Source organism: Lycorma delicatula, chromosome 4 (assembly GCF_047948215.1).
Source record: "Lycorma delicatula isolate Av1 chromosome 4, ASM4794821v1, whole genome shotgun sequence".
NCBI classification, from domain to species: Eukaryota; Metazoa; Arthropoda; class Insecta; order Hemiptera; family Fulgoridae; genus Lycorma; species Lycorma delicatula.
The window spans coordinates 65,488,893-65,505,442 of NC_134458.1; the positions used below are offsets into that span (position 1 = coordinate 65,488,893).

At 31.0% G+C, this 16,550-nt stretch overlaps 1 protein-coding gene across 5 annotated transcripts in view; it reads right to left on the reverse strand.

Moving 5' to 3' along the window:
- Lztr1 (Leucine zipper like transcription regulator 1) overlaps positions 1 to 16,295 on the reverse strand; it is a 66,155-nt gene extending 49,860 nt beyond the window's left edge. For 4 of the 5 annotated variants that reach the window (XM_075363207.1, XM_075363206.1, XM_075363209.1 and 1 more), the window contains exons 1-4: positions 16,157 to 16,295; positions 7,763 to 7,930; positions 4,018 to 4,189; positions 269 to 405 (exon numbers count right to left, since the gene is read on the reverse strand). In XM_075363207.1, the coding sequence (XP_075219322.1) occupies positions 269 to 405; positions 4,018 to 4,189; positions 7,763 to 7,899 (446 nt within the window). In that variant the 5' untranslated portion in view covers positions 7,900 to 7,930; positions 16,157 to 16,295. The remainder of the gene's footprint in view (positions 1 to 268; positions 406 to 4,017; positions 4,190 to 7,762; positions 7,931 to 16,156) is intronic. The other variant, XM_075363210.1, reaches the window with a different exon arrangement.
- Positions 16,296 to 16,550: the final 255 nt, after the last annotated feature.

Here is a 16,550-nt window from a genome sequence, read left to right on the forward strand (position 1 = left end):
TGTTCAGCAAAGAACAATAAAGAATAAATTAATCATTTATAAATAAGAATATCATAAGTAAAAATAACTGATTCCTAAGCGAAATGAGCACAAGATAGCATTGATTCCTGTAGTTACTGATAAGCAAATACAACAATAAGCAAACTACATTATAAACTATACATATCATAGAGTTAAAAAGTACAACTAAGTTTAAAAAACAAATACATTTAAATCAGGATATTTTTTTCTGATTTTTATCTTGGCCGACAGAAAATTACAAACAAACCTTCCTTCAAACTTCCATTCAGTCCACTGGCCTGTTTGAAATTTGTACTCAAAGAGGTCATCCTTATTAGTAAGGTTAGAGTTTGAATGAATATCACCGGTATATCCTCCAAACACAAACATTGAATTATCATGAACCTAAAACAAAAATTTTATGGAAGTAATGGAAATGTAAAAGCATGCAGAAAAGCTGCTTCAGCTAATTCCTCTGCTTAACACTAAGATATTAAATTAATATCATGCAGATTATAGAGTATAATCTAATATTAAAATTAATGAAATGGATCATACCGGTTTAGTTTCTGGAAAATGTGCAAAAAAATTATTAAAACAATTGCTAATTTCTCTATCCCTGACCCTATAAATTCCCTTCCCTGCTTCTTTATGCATTATGTCCTAAGCAGCTTTCATTTTAATGTTTACATGTGCAATATTAATATAATTTTCCATTGGTAACTCTAATGGTTTTCTTAGGCAATTTACAACACTCCTTTTAATATTCAACACCACTTTTCTTTACTAGTACAAAATCTAAAATATTTAAAAAAATGTTTGTTATCTCTAAAAGATATTTTTAGGTTGTCATCAATCAATAGTCATCCTTCGCTTGTTATTTACATAAGATCAATGATTTTACTGTGATAACAGTAAAATCACTTTTTTTTCTTGATCTTCAAAAAGGTACGATTTGAGTGAGACATAAGATAACTTTATATAAAAAATGTCACATCCCAGATTAGTCAGCAGTACTACTTAACTGGGTCCATTTTATTAATGTAACAAAATTCCCAAAACATTTGAAATTTCTAACTGAAAATTTTCTAAAATAAAGATGCATCAGATTCCTTTTTTATAATAAATATTTTACTTTAAACCAAAACCACTAACTGCACTAAGCAATCCCAATATACAATTCAAATTTAAAAGCCAGTTTTTCCTCATTATCATTTTCAGTAATAACATAATAAAAAGGATATGAGAATGAAATGTCATTCCAGTTGTGCCAGCATACCCTCATACAACTGCTGTTATAACAGAAGTGCCATCCATTGTAGTGCACATTTACACAAGCTATCTGGTAAATTTAGATATGGTGGTAAAATATCTGCCTCTCCTGCAGTCTACATACGAAAATTACAGTGCATTTATAAAGGTTTGTTTATAGTGCATACAAAAATTAGTTGAATTTTAACTGAAATTTTGGAATAATTTTTTTTCAGCTATGTGCTTGTTGCATATCTTATAAAGTAAACCTTTTCCAATGAAATATTTTTAAAAGTTTATTATGAGTGTCACAGGTAAAATTTCAATGAATCATTTGATGTGATCGAAATAAAATTCTGATAAATAACAGCCAAGCAATAGAAAACAGAAATCAATTTAAATTAAATGATTGAATTTTTACTTTGATGCAATATATTTACTTAATTATATCACAACAATAATTATGAGGAAAAAAAGGATAAGAAATATAAAAAGAAATGCAGAAAGGTCAACATAAAGTTGCAAATACTTATAAAATGCTACCAGAGAGATCAATTTTCCTTGGCAATTCAAGTTCAATTAATCTAAATAGTTTGTCATCATACATACAGGTTTCCTTCCTTCAGAAGTTTTTGTGTCGTTTTTTCTTTTTAAATGAATAATAAGACTGGAAATCCTGCTGTATGCGATTTAATGTTTTAGCCTTCAGGAACTAAATAAATCCACTCCTTGTCAAGCTGAAGACACAATAACAGATATGTATTGCGAAGTGCTAAAGCAATCGTAGAGAGCAATTCAGAATTGCAGGAGGAACCAGCCATTTGCTGATATAATTCCTCTGTACAACAATAATTGGTCCATACCACCAGCTAAACATGACTCTTTGAATATATCAAATAGGAAGTTTTTGAACACCCATCAGCTTGGACTCCATCCTCATCAAATTCCATTTTTCACAAAAGTGAAGGAGATACACTTCAAAAGTGATAAAGTACTGAAGAAAGGGTTCACTATATTTTTGAGTAGACTGGTGATGGATGAGTATGAAAAAATACACAAAACTAATTACAAGTTACGGCATAAGGCATAAATGTAATATGACAGTGTGGGAAAATGTCCTATGGTATGTAGAAGTAAAATAATAAATTCTGTTAAAAACCTGATACACAATCATAAGTCTCCTAGCTGACTGACCTCATAATAAAACTTTTCTAAAATTAATTTTTTTTTTTTTTTTTTACAATATTAAATCTAAATTCAATTATTTTGTTTTATCTTTTTTATAAGTATTCATTTTAACTCTGGCTTATACTTTTCTAACATGACACTGTGATAATAATAAATTGTTTTTTTTTGTTTTTTTTTTTTGTAAATTAAATTCTACAGACTTCAAAGAAGCATAGGAAGACTCAAGGAACATCTAATGTTCAGCATCTCAGTGTCTCTAAACATCTGTCTACACAAATCATACTTATGGGTGCCAGATAATGATCTGACAGCCCATTTTCTATTTTAAAAACATCTTTTAACTTTTAGAGGGAGCCCCAAGAGATGATATTATACTTTAGTAGGAAGTACATGTAGGCATAATAAATATTTAATAATAAAAACAAGCTTAGTGTTTCATTAAAGCGCATCAAAGAAAAACAGAATGATTTGATTTTATTACAAATGAAATCAACTTGACTATCCCACGAGAACTTGTCATATAATAAAATACCCAGAAATTTCAATTTATGGACAACAGAAATACTATCATTATCATTAATGTGAGTTCCATCCACACCAACAGCAATGTTATGTCTACCTGAAAACCACAATGCAACAGTTTTATGCAAATTTAAACTCGGATTACTTATAATACATCTAAGGAATGATTGAACAGTTATTGTACAATTTTCAAATTTCTTTTAAATAATTATCTTCAGACATACATACAGTTGGATCATCTGCAAAGATGATTAAAATGAATGGCTCAAGATTTTGAGCCAAGTCATTAAGATACAAGAAGAAAAGCAAGCGGCTGAGAACACTTGTCTAATGCACTTTGTGTTCTACATCTTGAATTAAAATAACTAAATTTTACATGTGTATTCCTATTAAAGGATGAAATTTAACTTCTTTACAAATGATAAGGCATGACTTTAACCAACTGTAAGCAATTCATTTGATACCGTATCTATTAAGTTTTATCGTTAGTAAAAGTATGAAACTGAATCTTTATTTATCATCCTTGTCATAAAAGTCAAGTGAAAAACATCACTGACTTGAATGAATCTCTCCTAAATTAGTTTAAAATTCAAAAATTATATTGTACTATATATATTATTATTATTATTATTACAGTAATTTCAATTAAGTTATTTCAATATAAGTACAGTGTTTAAGTTGTAACTGCTCTAAATTTTGAAAGATTTTTATATTAGATTGAATGTTCTACTTTAGTAAATAATTTTATCATATCATTTTAAGTACTACATGTTTATTAATAAACATTTTATTGATTTTTCAAACTTACAACCACATTTACAACAAATTATTATTATTAAAAAAAAAGACGGAAACTCAAATTATCTATGCTTTTTAATTAATCATGGATCTTGTCCCTTCCACCAGGCAAAAAATACTTTATGCACATCTATAAAATACTAAAATAAACTGGAGTCAAATGTTGGGGATTTAACATCTGATATTTGATTCAAGCAATATAATTTTTTGCTATTAAAATATAGATAATTCATAGTCAAGTAATCAAAAAAAGCTTACAACAGCTGAATGATGGTAGCGAGGCGCTGGAGGTATGCCTGTAACGAAAGCACGACCCCATGATTTCTCTTTTACATCAAATCGTAATAAATCATTTAGCATACTTTTTCCATTATCACCACCAAATACATATATTGCTTCTTTGTATGCAACAACAGTATGTTTGCTCCGTCTGAAAAAAGAAATTATGCCTATGACATAACTCTCCTGTTTCATAAAATAATAAAATATAATAATAATAATAATAATAATAATAATAATAATAATAATAATAATAATAATAATAATAATAATAATAATAATAGTGTGCAAATTTTAAAGGTACAGTTCATTAAAAACATCACACTTTTCAGTTCACGCAGTAGGAAAGTTTACAAAGCAAAATAAAGAGAACTTGATGTGTCTTTATTGCAGCTAACTTCTAAACTACACTAAATGAGATTGAGATATTTACAATGAATTAAAGGCAAAGCTTTAGCCAACTGGGACTTAACCCACTCGCTCAATTTTTTGTTCAACACCCTGATACAAAACAGAGTCTAAGCTAAGTCCAACAGGTAGATTCATCTCTGTCACCGATCCTAATTAAAAAATGGCTTCTCCACCAGCTACTAGAACATGCTGGCACCACAGAATGAGCTAAAGCTTTTCTCACAGACTAAGGAACTGATTTTTATAAAACTGATAATGTAATAAAGTAATAAAACTGTGGCTAACTCCAGTTCCATGGTACCCATGCAAAAAGGATTAAAAATAAGAAAGACACAAGAGTGTAGGAAGGGGACAATGAACTCGCAAAGAAACTGTCTCTGACTATTTAATCCAGGACTCAAAACAAAATTTACCACCATCTTATCCAGTATGACAAGCACAACCTAGATAGAGGATTTTTAAATCCATTTAAAAATCTGTACACTCTTCATCAGTATCTCATATACCGATTAAGTAAATGTGCATTAGTACATCTTAAATTGTAATATTTTTCCTATTATATTGCATTTACTACCTCTGTTGCCACAAATAAAATTATCATGTCAGAAATGAATTTATTATTCTTTGAGGAAATATAAGAATGCTTTATCATGCCGAAATAACATACTGCCATCATAATCAGTATACAATGGCACATCATTTAGACACATCTGCAAACAATCCTTGGTATATTTATAATAATTGTTAGTCTGTTATAACATCATCTATTGAATTTAAACAATCAATTGACCATGTCTGTAATTCTATAATGATCAAAGGTGTTACCTAAACATACAAAGTGTTCATCATGATGTATGGTTAAAACATTTTTTTTCAAATTAAAACTGTAATAAATCAGTGGCACAGTACAAAGGTACATGATTTGAGAATGGAAGACTCCACCACCATTCTATAATATTCCATATTCTAGTGTTTGTTAAAGCCATAGCATCAAGACCTGTTATACACTGAACTACATACAGCTTCTCACACACTTGTAGATTTGAATAATTATTTTCACAAGGTTTTTTTTCAATGCTTCTGTTCAAATTCAAAACCTAACAGAGGGAAAGACAAAATAGTAGAAATTGATGAGGCAAATACAGAACAAAGGAAATAAAATCAAGGGTGTAAGATTGAAAGCAATCAGGTGCTTGGTGGGATACACACAAAAGAAGGATTCCTTGTACATCAAGGGGTTGTGCAACACCACTTCTAATAAGAAATACACACTTCTTTGCACAATGATTTTAAATAACAATTGGAAAATATACAACTTCTTGGTATTTGAAGGTTACAGGCATTTTTCAATAAATCACTCATATAATTTCATGGATCACAATACAGGTGCCCATACCCAAATAACTGAAAGTGCGTGACACAGAGTTTATTTAAACATACCTAATTATGAAAATATGAAATACTATTTCCATAGATACAATGCTAAGTAACTGTCAAGCATAAATTTCATAACCCTTAACCCAACTGCATCAATTGTGGTGCAGACTTATATGTAGAAGAAACATTTGTAAGCGCAAAAGCAATGATATTCAACTGTGTCAACGGAAACACATGAGTATGAAGTAAATAAAAATAATTTTCCAACATTTACAATTAAATTATACAAAATTTTTTGCATGTTTTACAGACTGCAATTGCATGAGAAGAATATTAGGGTTGAGAATGTGTAGCTACACAATTACCAGGGATTGAAATAACCAATTTTTAAAATTACATTAAACATAATTTTCAAAGTTTTTAGTTTTGTCCTTTATGACTTTCTTTGCCATTACTATATCACTACAAAGTTCTATATGCCGATAAATACAAGGGTCATTCAATAATTAAAGAGACAAATGACTATAAAAATTATTTTTTCTATGAAAATGAAACTAAAATTACTTTTCAATATACTTCTTGGCAACATTTAGGTACCTGTCCCATCTTTCTGTGAACTTTCTTATTCCAGTAGTAAAGAATTGTTCACCTTTGTATCTGAGTCATTCTTGTACCACATCCTTGACCTGCTTATTGTTGCCAAATTTGGTCCCATATAAAAACTCTTTGAGAAGACCAAACAAACAAAAGTTTAATGGTGCAAGATTGGGACTGTAACAAGGATGTGGGAAAACCTCCTGACCCAACTACTGAATAGCTTCCTTTGTATTTTTATCAGTATTTTATCATACAGAAGAATTACACCTTTCGAGAGAGAATTGGTACATTTCCTCCTAATGCAGGTTTCACTTTACATTCTAGAACATCACAGTAGTACTCACTGTTGATTTACAAACAACATGCAAATAATAATTGCAAATGATTCTAACAAATTGCAAATATTCAAATAATTGCAATATAATGAACCTTTATAGTTGTTCTAAACCACCACTAGCATCACTTTACCTACTGACATATACGTTTTGCATTTTTTCCTGGCCGGCAGATTACGATTTTTCCATTCTATACTCTGACAATTGATTCACTCACAATCATGAATCCAAGTTTCATCACAAGTTATCCAATCTAAAACAGCATTAGCTCCTACTAAAAATTGTTGTTTAAGTTCTGTACAAATGAAAATAAGGTACCTTTGTGATTTTGGTCAACTGTCTCAGAATCCACAATGAACACATTCTATGGTAATTCAGCTTATCATGGATAATGAAATAGACAGTGCCATTATTAGCACATTTAAGCAATTTTCCAAATTTTTAAACATATTTCCTTGCGAAAAAAATCAGCAGTGTGAATTTGCAAAGTGTACATCAAATCTTCCACACGTCTTCAATTACAATGAGAATCACTTACAATTGTTTACTCGATTTAAACACTTTAATCTACTTATAAATATTTGAACAGTTAATACATTTTTTACCATTCTGTTTTAACATTTGTAAATGAATTTTTACACTTCAGAAAATAAAAATCATATTACAACATACTTATATATAAGTTTCAAGCAGAGCTGATATTTTTAAATAACAAAAGCTTTTTGAACAACTAATATTTCCTTTGTCAGTTGGTGCCAACTTGAACATCAAATAGTTTCACTTTATTCTATTAAACAGTTTTTCAACTGTTGCCATCTATCACTTTAATAACTGAACAATCATGTAACTTTAAAAAACATCTCTCTACTTCAAAAGCCTGTATCTTATACCAGTACATATTTACTTTGCATCATAACATACATCTTTGTTTCAATACAAATTGTAGTAAATTTTCACTGCCAGTAAGAAAAATAAAAAAATTGAATAAATACAATAAAACCTGCCTAGCTCCTACAAATTCATCACAATCAGGCATACGGGTCCATCTATGCACCGTTTCAAAAGGTCCAAACTCTAAAGTTAGAAATTCTCCAGCTTCAGTCCAGTTATGATCAAATTCAACATGCACAGACTGAGCCATCTTCACCTCCCAAAGTACATTTTGCCAAACTCTAAACACAGAAAATTCCATTGAAACAAAATACATAATAATGATGTTTTATTTTGTACTATTTATTACAATAAATGCAATATTAATTCAATTACAGCCATGTCAAACAACAAAACTACATAAAATACTTATAGCCAACAGTATGGAGTTAACTACATTCAACAGTGTTTAATAACCTAAAGGAACCAGTTTATAAATCATTTCAGTAGTTAACATTCAACAATCATATTCTTTAACTACTGGATGCTACTGCTTCAGATATTCTAGAACTGAAAAACCATCATACTGTAAGTGAAACAGTTAACAGTTAAAACACTAAACTGCATCCTCGATTAAGTGGCTAGACAGCTAGCTACATTACCTTTAGCTATTTATAGTTGGTGACTACTTATAGTGTATAAGTAGGTATTTGATACTACCATGTGTGTTACAGCCAATTTAAAAAATAAAAAACTTTTATTACATTCTATTGAATGTATTGAAAATAATTTATAATCAACGCAATTTTAATTAATTGCAAGAGTAAAGATTAAATTAGTATGCACATATTTATTTTTAATGTTTAGTGTTTTCATAGCATCATGATTTAATGCTTATATAATGTCCAGAAACCTACATAGTATATTTTACAGTTAAAAAATTATCTTTGATACAATAGTGTTAAGGAAGATCAGCAATGGAATATGATAACCCCAAAAGATCCTTATTATTCAGTTCATTGGTATATTTGAGGGTGGGTGCAATACAATATGGTATTTAATTTTGTGATTTTTTGATAACTTATTAACTGGATCCTGCATTTTTGTGAAACTAATCTCATCTATACATAAATCAATCTGGTACTTATGTATTAACGCCACCGCAGCTACAGCTGCTGTTTAGGTTATGTTGACTTCGTACGTATATGTTGACTTCGTGTACTGACAAATCGTACATATATGAAAATAACCTAACTAAATATAACCTACGCTCACTAACCTCTTATAATTAACATTAAATATGCGTAATATATACAACTTATTAATAATATAACCTTAATGTTATAGCAACTAAATCCAATTGATGTTAATCCACCGAAATCCGATTGACTACTTTGTTTTTAAATAAAGCTGTAGCTGCGGTGGCGTTAATACGCAAGAGGTTAGCAAGCGAAGCCAGCGTAGGTTATATTTAGTTAGGTTATTTTGATATACGTACGATTTGTCAGTACACGAAATCAACATAACCTAAACAGCAGCTGTAGCTGCGGTGGCGTTAATACATAAGTACCATCAATCTTATACCAATATAATCATTTCTGAACATAATTATGGATGTTACGTTCTGTATAATTTTATAAACATAGAATTATTGCTGGTTAATTGATATTTTTCAATTTATAAACTGCATGTTTATTTTTATCTTTTTTAATATATTCTTTGTTATAATACAATATTCTTTGTTACAATAAACTATTATTTGTTACTTATTAGTAAAACTCCCATATCATCAGTAACTTGTTTTTTTTATCTATCGACTACATGCTGCTGAAATTATTCGCAGTTTATCACCAAATCGATTATATAAAAATCTTTTTTCCACTGCATATATATTAATAATTGGGCTTAGTTGTTACTGTTCAGGTTCAGAAGTTTCTCAGGGTGCTTCTTGATGAAAATTTTCGTTTTAAGAAGCTTTTACAGTACATCACAAAGAAGGCCAGTAAGGCCTTTGGTATTCAACGTGGTTAATCTAGATTGGGTTCTGAATTTTAAGACTATGAGTATCCTCTATAAGGGTGTGTGTGTGAGGTAATTATGTTGTAAACCGCACCTGTTTGGGCAGGTAAGCTAAAATTTAAAACTGGTAGGAACAGTTTGTTGAGGGCCCAGCGTCTTTTGCTGTTAACAGTGACAGGTGGTTACTGTACAATTTCTCATGAGGCTACCAACCAGCCTCCAACAATCACCAGGATAATGATTGCTGGAGTAAAGCCTATTGATGTTCTTGTGTTTGAGCATCAACAACACTATTTTGCAAAGAAGTTGGATCAAGTAGCTTCTTCTAGAATTAGAGATTGAGAATAATGGATTTCAATTGTGGCAGACTAGGTGGGATGAGAAGGCTGTAGGCATTGCATGCATGGTCTTTTCCCTAATGTGAGGAGTCTGTGGGTGCCTCTTGGGTATCTCCTAACAAGTATATAATTCCGTTTCTTTCAGGCCATGGTGCTTTTAGGGGTAGGCTGGCTCATTTCGGCCTGGCTGCTTCAGATCTGTATCCTTGATGTGGCAAATCAGATGATGGCTTTCATGTTATAATATATATATATCTGTTTTAATATATATCTGTCATTGGTATGATGAAAGACAATTAGAGGTAGTGAGGCAGCTCGGAGATATTGGGTCTACTTTAGATTTAAATGTTAACTGGAAAAGACAGGTCTACTGGTCAATTGTGGAGAACTTCATGAAATATTTGGTTCTTCAGCAAGTTACGAGGGCACGTAGGATGCGGAGTTTCAGTTACCCGGGTGGTTAGGGATCACTTGGGTGTTCTCTTTTTTCCAAGTTAGGCGGTCCATATTTTTGTTTTTGTTAGGTTATTATTTCATGATGTGTTTCTTTTTATTCTGCTGGTAGGGCTACAGGTCAAAATGTAATAATTTTATTTCTACTCAGTTCTGTTTGTTTGAGTAGTTTGTTTTTGTTTTGTGTTTATTGACAGTATGCTCTTACAATGATGGAAATGTCATTTGTGGCATTTACATCAGTGGCATCCTAACGGAGGTCAAGCAGTTAGCTGAGAGATGTTATTCAGTCTGTGGGTTCAGAAGATGACCTCTGGTAAAGTCCATCAGGGCTAGGTACAAAGGTGGGGGTATGACGAGTGGAATCGTCACATAGTGGGATTTTCCCCTTCAGGGTCAGGATGTTACTGAAATTAAATCTTATCCCATGCCAAGATGTATTTTAACAAAACGATTTAGCTTTGAAGCCTGAAAATAATATCCAGAAATAGGTCAAGCCGACTGTTCAAAAATATGAATACTTCATCAGTTTTATTCCTGGTACATATCCTAAGCACATAAAAAAAAATATTGCAGAAGGTACCAAAGGCATTACGTACCATTTTGAAGCTCCCAGAGGAAAAATGTATACCAACAATAGCACTGATCAATAATAGTTTTGATAAAACCTCAATTTTTTTCAAAATTTCATGTATTTTCGGGTACTGATTCTGAACATGAAGTCAAAATTTCTCAATTGGCTTCAGTTTTTTACCTTCTTATTTTTCAGCAAGTACTATGCATAAACTCAACATATATAGAATTCAGAGAATTTAAATAATACTATTACATAGACAATTTTAGTTTATTTATTGTGTCTAGACTGATAAATCAAATGGAGTAGCTTGGATTAGACACTAGTTAAAAAGAACAGTTATGGATTATTCATTACTTATTTTCTTTCAAATGTAAACATTTCATCAGTGAGATGTAACAAAATGTTTATCCTTTTATTTCCATAGACTGGTAACTCAAACCCATAGAAAAGGAAATTAAATAATAAACTATCACGGCTAGTTTCATCATTATCTAATTCAACTGCAAGTTCTCACATGAATAAGATTCAGTGTGGCGGGTAGTTTTCATATCTGTTTTTGTTTTAATATATTTTTTTATAAAGCAAAAATGGGCTTGTATATTACAGCAGTGTGTATTTATAAAGTGTCAGTTGTTACCATATGTTAACTAACAATACCTTATAATTGTACTAATTATCTTAACAATTAAGATATTTTTTTTTTTTGCCACAACTGCTATGTGGCAAAAAACATTAGTCTCAGGAAAAGATATAACTCCATTGATAAAAAAGTCATATTTTGTTTTATACAAATTAGGAAAAAGCTGTTGACTGGTAGGCTAAATTAATCTAGTTACATGTCATCTGCATTTCCAATGGTTTGGAGAGAGCCAAAGGATCACTCCACAGACTGTTATTTTTTTAGATTTTAATTTCTTAGATTACAGGTAAAACTAGAACAATGTTAAATATTATGATATTGGTGAAGGATTCCAGTTTCTGAAAGGCAAGTTCCCAAATATAAATGATGCTAAGGTAAAAGAAGGAATATTAGTTGTACATCAAACATGAAAACTAATAAATAATCCAGCGTTTAATTGAAGTTTACGTTGCAGTACAAAAAATTGTTTTGAAATGTGGTAAACAACTCAGAAACTATTAAGTGGATAATTATAAAGAACTTGTTTGTGAGTTCCTTCAAAACTACAGAGAACTTGGATTGGATATAACATGTCTCTCAAAATTCATTTCTTACATTTGCATTTGGATTTTTCTCCAAAACCTTGGTACTGTTAATGAAAAACATGGAAAACACTTTCACCAAGAAATACCCACCATTGAAACACTACCACAGATGAAATGAAGCCCAAAATTTAGCTGACCACTGTTGGAATCTAAAGAGGAATCTAACTCAAGCCAATTACAACAGAAAATCTAAATGAAGTGGATTTTACTCAAGTATATAGTGCGTGTAATGTATTATTATGAGGTCTGTTCAGAAAATAACCAAAGATTTTTAATTACCCCCCAACAGAGATATTTAGTGATGTATGGTTGGCAGCACTATGTTCTGCATAACCTCCTCTGTAACCACATGCTCTTGGATTGTTGATATCTTGTTTAGTTTTCGTGTAACTGTTTTTTAAGTGCAACGTGTTTAAGAGTTACTAGCAATTTTTGTAATGTGTGGTTTTCAGAAGCAACAATACAATGTAAAATTTTTCATGAAACTGGGGAAAACTTTCACAGAAACGTTTCAACTTTTGAAACAAGCTTACAGAGATGATGTTCTGAGTCGTATGCAATGTTATGAATGGTATTCAAGATTTAAAAGCGACCATCAGTCAATCAAAGATGACCCTCAACCAGGAAGGTCTTAGACTTCAACTGATGACACCCATGTTTAGAAAATCAATGATCTGGTGTATGCAAATCGCTAATTGACTGTCAGAGAACTTGTAGAAGAGGTTACCATCTCAATTGGATCATGCCATGACATTTTAACTGAAAAATTGAACAAGCATCAAGTTGCAGCCAAGTTTGTTCATCATTTGATGACTGAACAGCAGAACACTGAGTGAACGTTTGTCTGCAACTTCTTGAACAAGCTAATGACAATGAAACATTCATCCAAAGGATCATAATGAGAAATGAAAGCTGGGTTTACGGTTATGACATTGAAACAAAAATTCAATCATCACAATGGATTGGCAAAGGATCTCCACATCCCAAGAAAGCACATCAGTCTCGATCCAATGTCACAGTGATGCTCCCTGTTTTCTTGATTTTTTAATGTAATTGTACATTTTGAATTATTACCTAAAGGTGATTCAGTGAACCATGCAAACTATCAAGGCGTTTTGCAATGGTTCCATGAAGAAATCCACAAAAAGAAACCAGAGTTGTGGCAAGACAACTCACAGTTCCTTCACCACGACAATGTACACCTGCACATTCAGCTTTGTACCAAAAATAGGATAACTGTCCTCTCTCAGCCTCCCTACTTACCAGACCTTGTGATTTTTTCTTATTTCAGAAATTAAAAAGTGATGAAAGATGACATTTTGAGACTATTGATGACATTAAAGCAAATTCGTCACAGACCTACAAGCCATTTCAAATGAGCTATCCAGGACTGCTTCTCGAAGTGTAAACACGTCTAGGAAAAGTGTGTGAATAGGGGAAGGGAGTACTTTAAAGGGAACAAGGACCAATAATCTGTAAAATTAATAATAAAAATTAAAAAAATAAAGTTCTGTTATTTTCTGAACAGACCTCGTATATTACCATCGTTTTAGTTGCAACAAATGATATTAATTACAAAGAAAGCTAGAGCCATTAGAAAAAACATATTTGAAAAATATTTTTATTATTTACATATTTGAAATTAGTACAAAAAAGATACTGTAACAGTTATTCATTTTCATTTTACAGATAAAAATTTTAAATTGTTGTATGACTAAAGGATAAACAAGCTAGATTTTAGATACAATAATAAAGACTTTAGATGCGAGATATGGGAAAAAGGGAATAAACAATTGAGAATCTAAATTTTCAAGATTCCAGTAAGTAGGCCTCATCTCTCCTCAGACATTTTATGGAAACTCTTTTACATCATGAAGAAATATCAGCCCAAATTTTACAGTAACTTCCAATATAAATTTGTCAAAACACCTACACAACAATAATTTCATGAAAGTCACTGTAAAGATTGTCAAATATCAGCATCACTCTGATGGAGAATACCATACTACAAATTTCATTAAAGCTCAAAAGACTAGGAGGTGATGATGATTACCTAATGTTTATAAAGAGTAGTGGATCATACAGCCAACAACAGTTATTAATTTTTATAATATCTTTACTAAGGGAAAACTTCCAGCTAATCCAGAAAAATTATTACAATTTTGAAATCTGATAAATCATTCACTAACTCAGTCAACTGGGACATACAATAGAATCAGCTTCAAAAAATTACTGGAATGGATAAAATTTCAAGGGGTTAAATGCTGTGCCAATCAAGTAATTACACTCCTTCATCTTTGGAAGAAATAATAAATAACACAGCAGGAGATAGTGTTCACCTCAATAAGAAATAAGTAAACCAAGAAACCTAAACCCACAATTGCACATTACACTTTACTCTTTAGATCGGTGATATACTGCTGACTGCTTGTCAAATATTCATGTGTACTAATAACATAGCACTAAACTCAGAAGGAGTCTTTTGGGGAATGTGAAACAGTACTCATATAGAATCTACAAATTTTTATCAGCTATTTCACTCAATGTAGTTAAAACCCCATAAGCATTTCTTGTTTAAGCTATCTATTTTTTTATTCTTCAATCTTTTTATTTTATTCTTGTTTTATTTATCTTTCTTGTTTAATCTGTCACATCTACTTAAGTGACAGTTCCATAAAATAACAATATTTTAATGTAACAACAAACAGACCAAAATATATAATAAAATAAAAGATAAACAAGACTTTAAAAAAACTACCCTAAAAAATTAAACTTTCTCAATTCTTCAAAAGATTTTCATAATCTTCAAAAAGATTAGTGAATTGTTTTCATCTTAGCAATCAGTACAAATATGAATTTTCAAGACAGACTGTATGATAATATTTATATATCTAAGTTTCAATGTGTCACCATAGATGGAACATAAACATTTAAGAGGCTAAATCAACCAAAATTTTCTTTGGCTTTATCTTTGAAAGGCCAAGGTTTTAAAATGTTGAATTCCTATCATTCCAACAAAGTACACATAGACCATAATTCGACAGAGAATTACTACTATAACAAAAGTCTCCCAAACCCCATTAAAATGGTTATCTGTCCTTTTAAAAATAAATACCTCCATTGTGCAAACTGAAAAATAGATCTCTTCCTATCCCTAAAATAACAAATTAGGATATTTTAAACAAAAAGAGGTTACCATATTCAAAACATTCATAGAAATCCCTGCCTGACCTTTTGACATCAGCGAGTATCTACAAATCTGGAAAAGCAATAAACCAGACTGCATACATCTAATAATCAATGCTACTGCTTATATACCAGGGATGCAATTTCCTCAAACTATGTGGATTTAACTGAATCGGATAAGAACATAACACAGCTAGTGCAGTGGCATGTTTTAAAAGTTACACAGAGCATTCATCAGCCTGAGACTGCAGTCACTAGTCAGGTAGAACATATAGTTACAAAATGCTCAATAAACCACTGCATAGTCTGTATATTTAAGTGTTAATATTGAAAAAATTAGTTTATGAGTTGTATATAATACACATAAATAGAGGATTACCTTTTAATAAAAACTGTTTAACCAATAATCTGGTTAACTTTTAAAAATAATGCAAAAATGGGTGAAATATTACTCAACTTATTTTTAATTAACGAAATTACAAAAACATAATTTCAAAATTTTTACACACACATATTTTCCCCTTCAAAAATTATCCTTCAAACTAGGTTACACTTTTTGTTTTTAAATCGACTAATCGTGTAAATTAGAATTTTGCAGTAATTTTGGTCAACAAAATAACAAAAATCAACAACTTAAGTAAACATGTGGTTTTTACATTATATTAAAAAAGAAACTACACATAACCTAACAATTACCATCACTGTAAATTACTTTATTATGATTTGAGTACCTATTGCTGTTGGTCCAACGAAGATAAGGGTATTAACCCAAATAACAAATGTGCTCGTAGTTCCAAAACGTAAACCCCGACAATCGCTTACCGACGTCGATACAGTGCGTATAACCGACAAAACTAGTGTCAACACACAGCCTCATCAGTCTGTACAACCAAGCAGCACGTCCAAGAATATTCCCGTTATTTAGTGTTCTAAACGCTGCATCACTGTATTTCAACAACCCATAGTTGTAAATCAATCGAATTGTAATGAAATAGGTGGCGCGATATATTCCTGAAGAGTACTTCTGAATTGAGCAGTCCGTTACCTTCCAACTGACGGAACAGTTAGCAGCGGTTTGTTATGTGGTATATTTCCAGGTTACGGCCGGGAAATTTCAGAAAATAA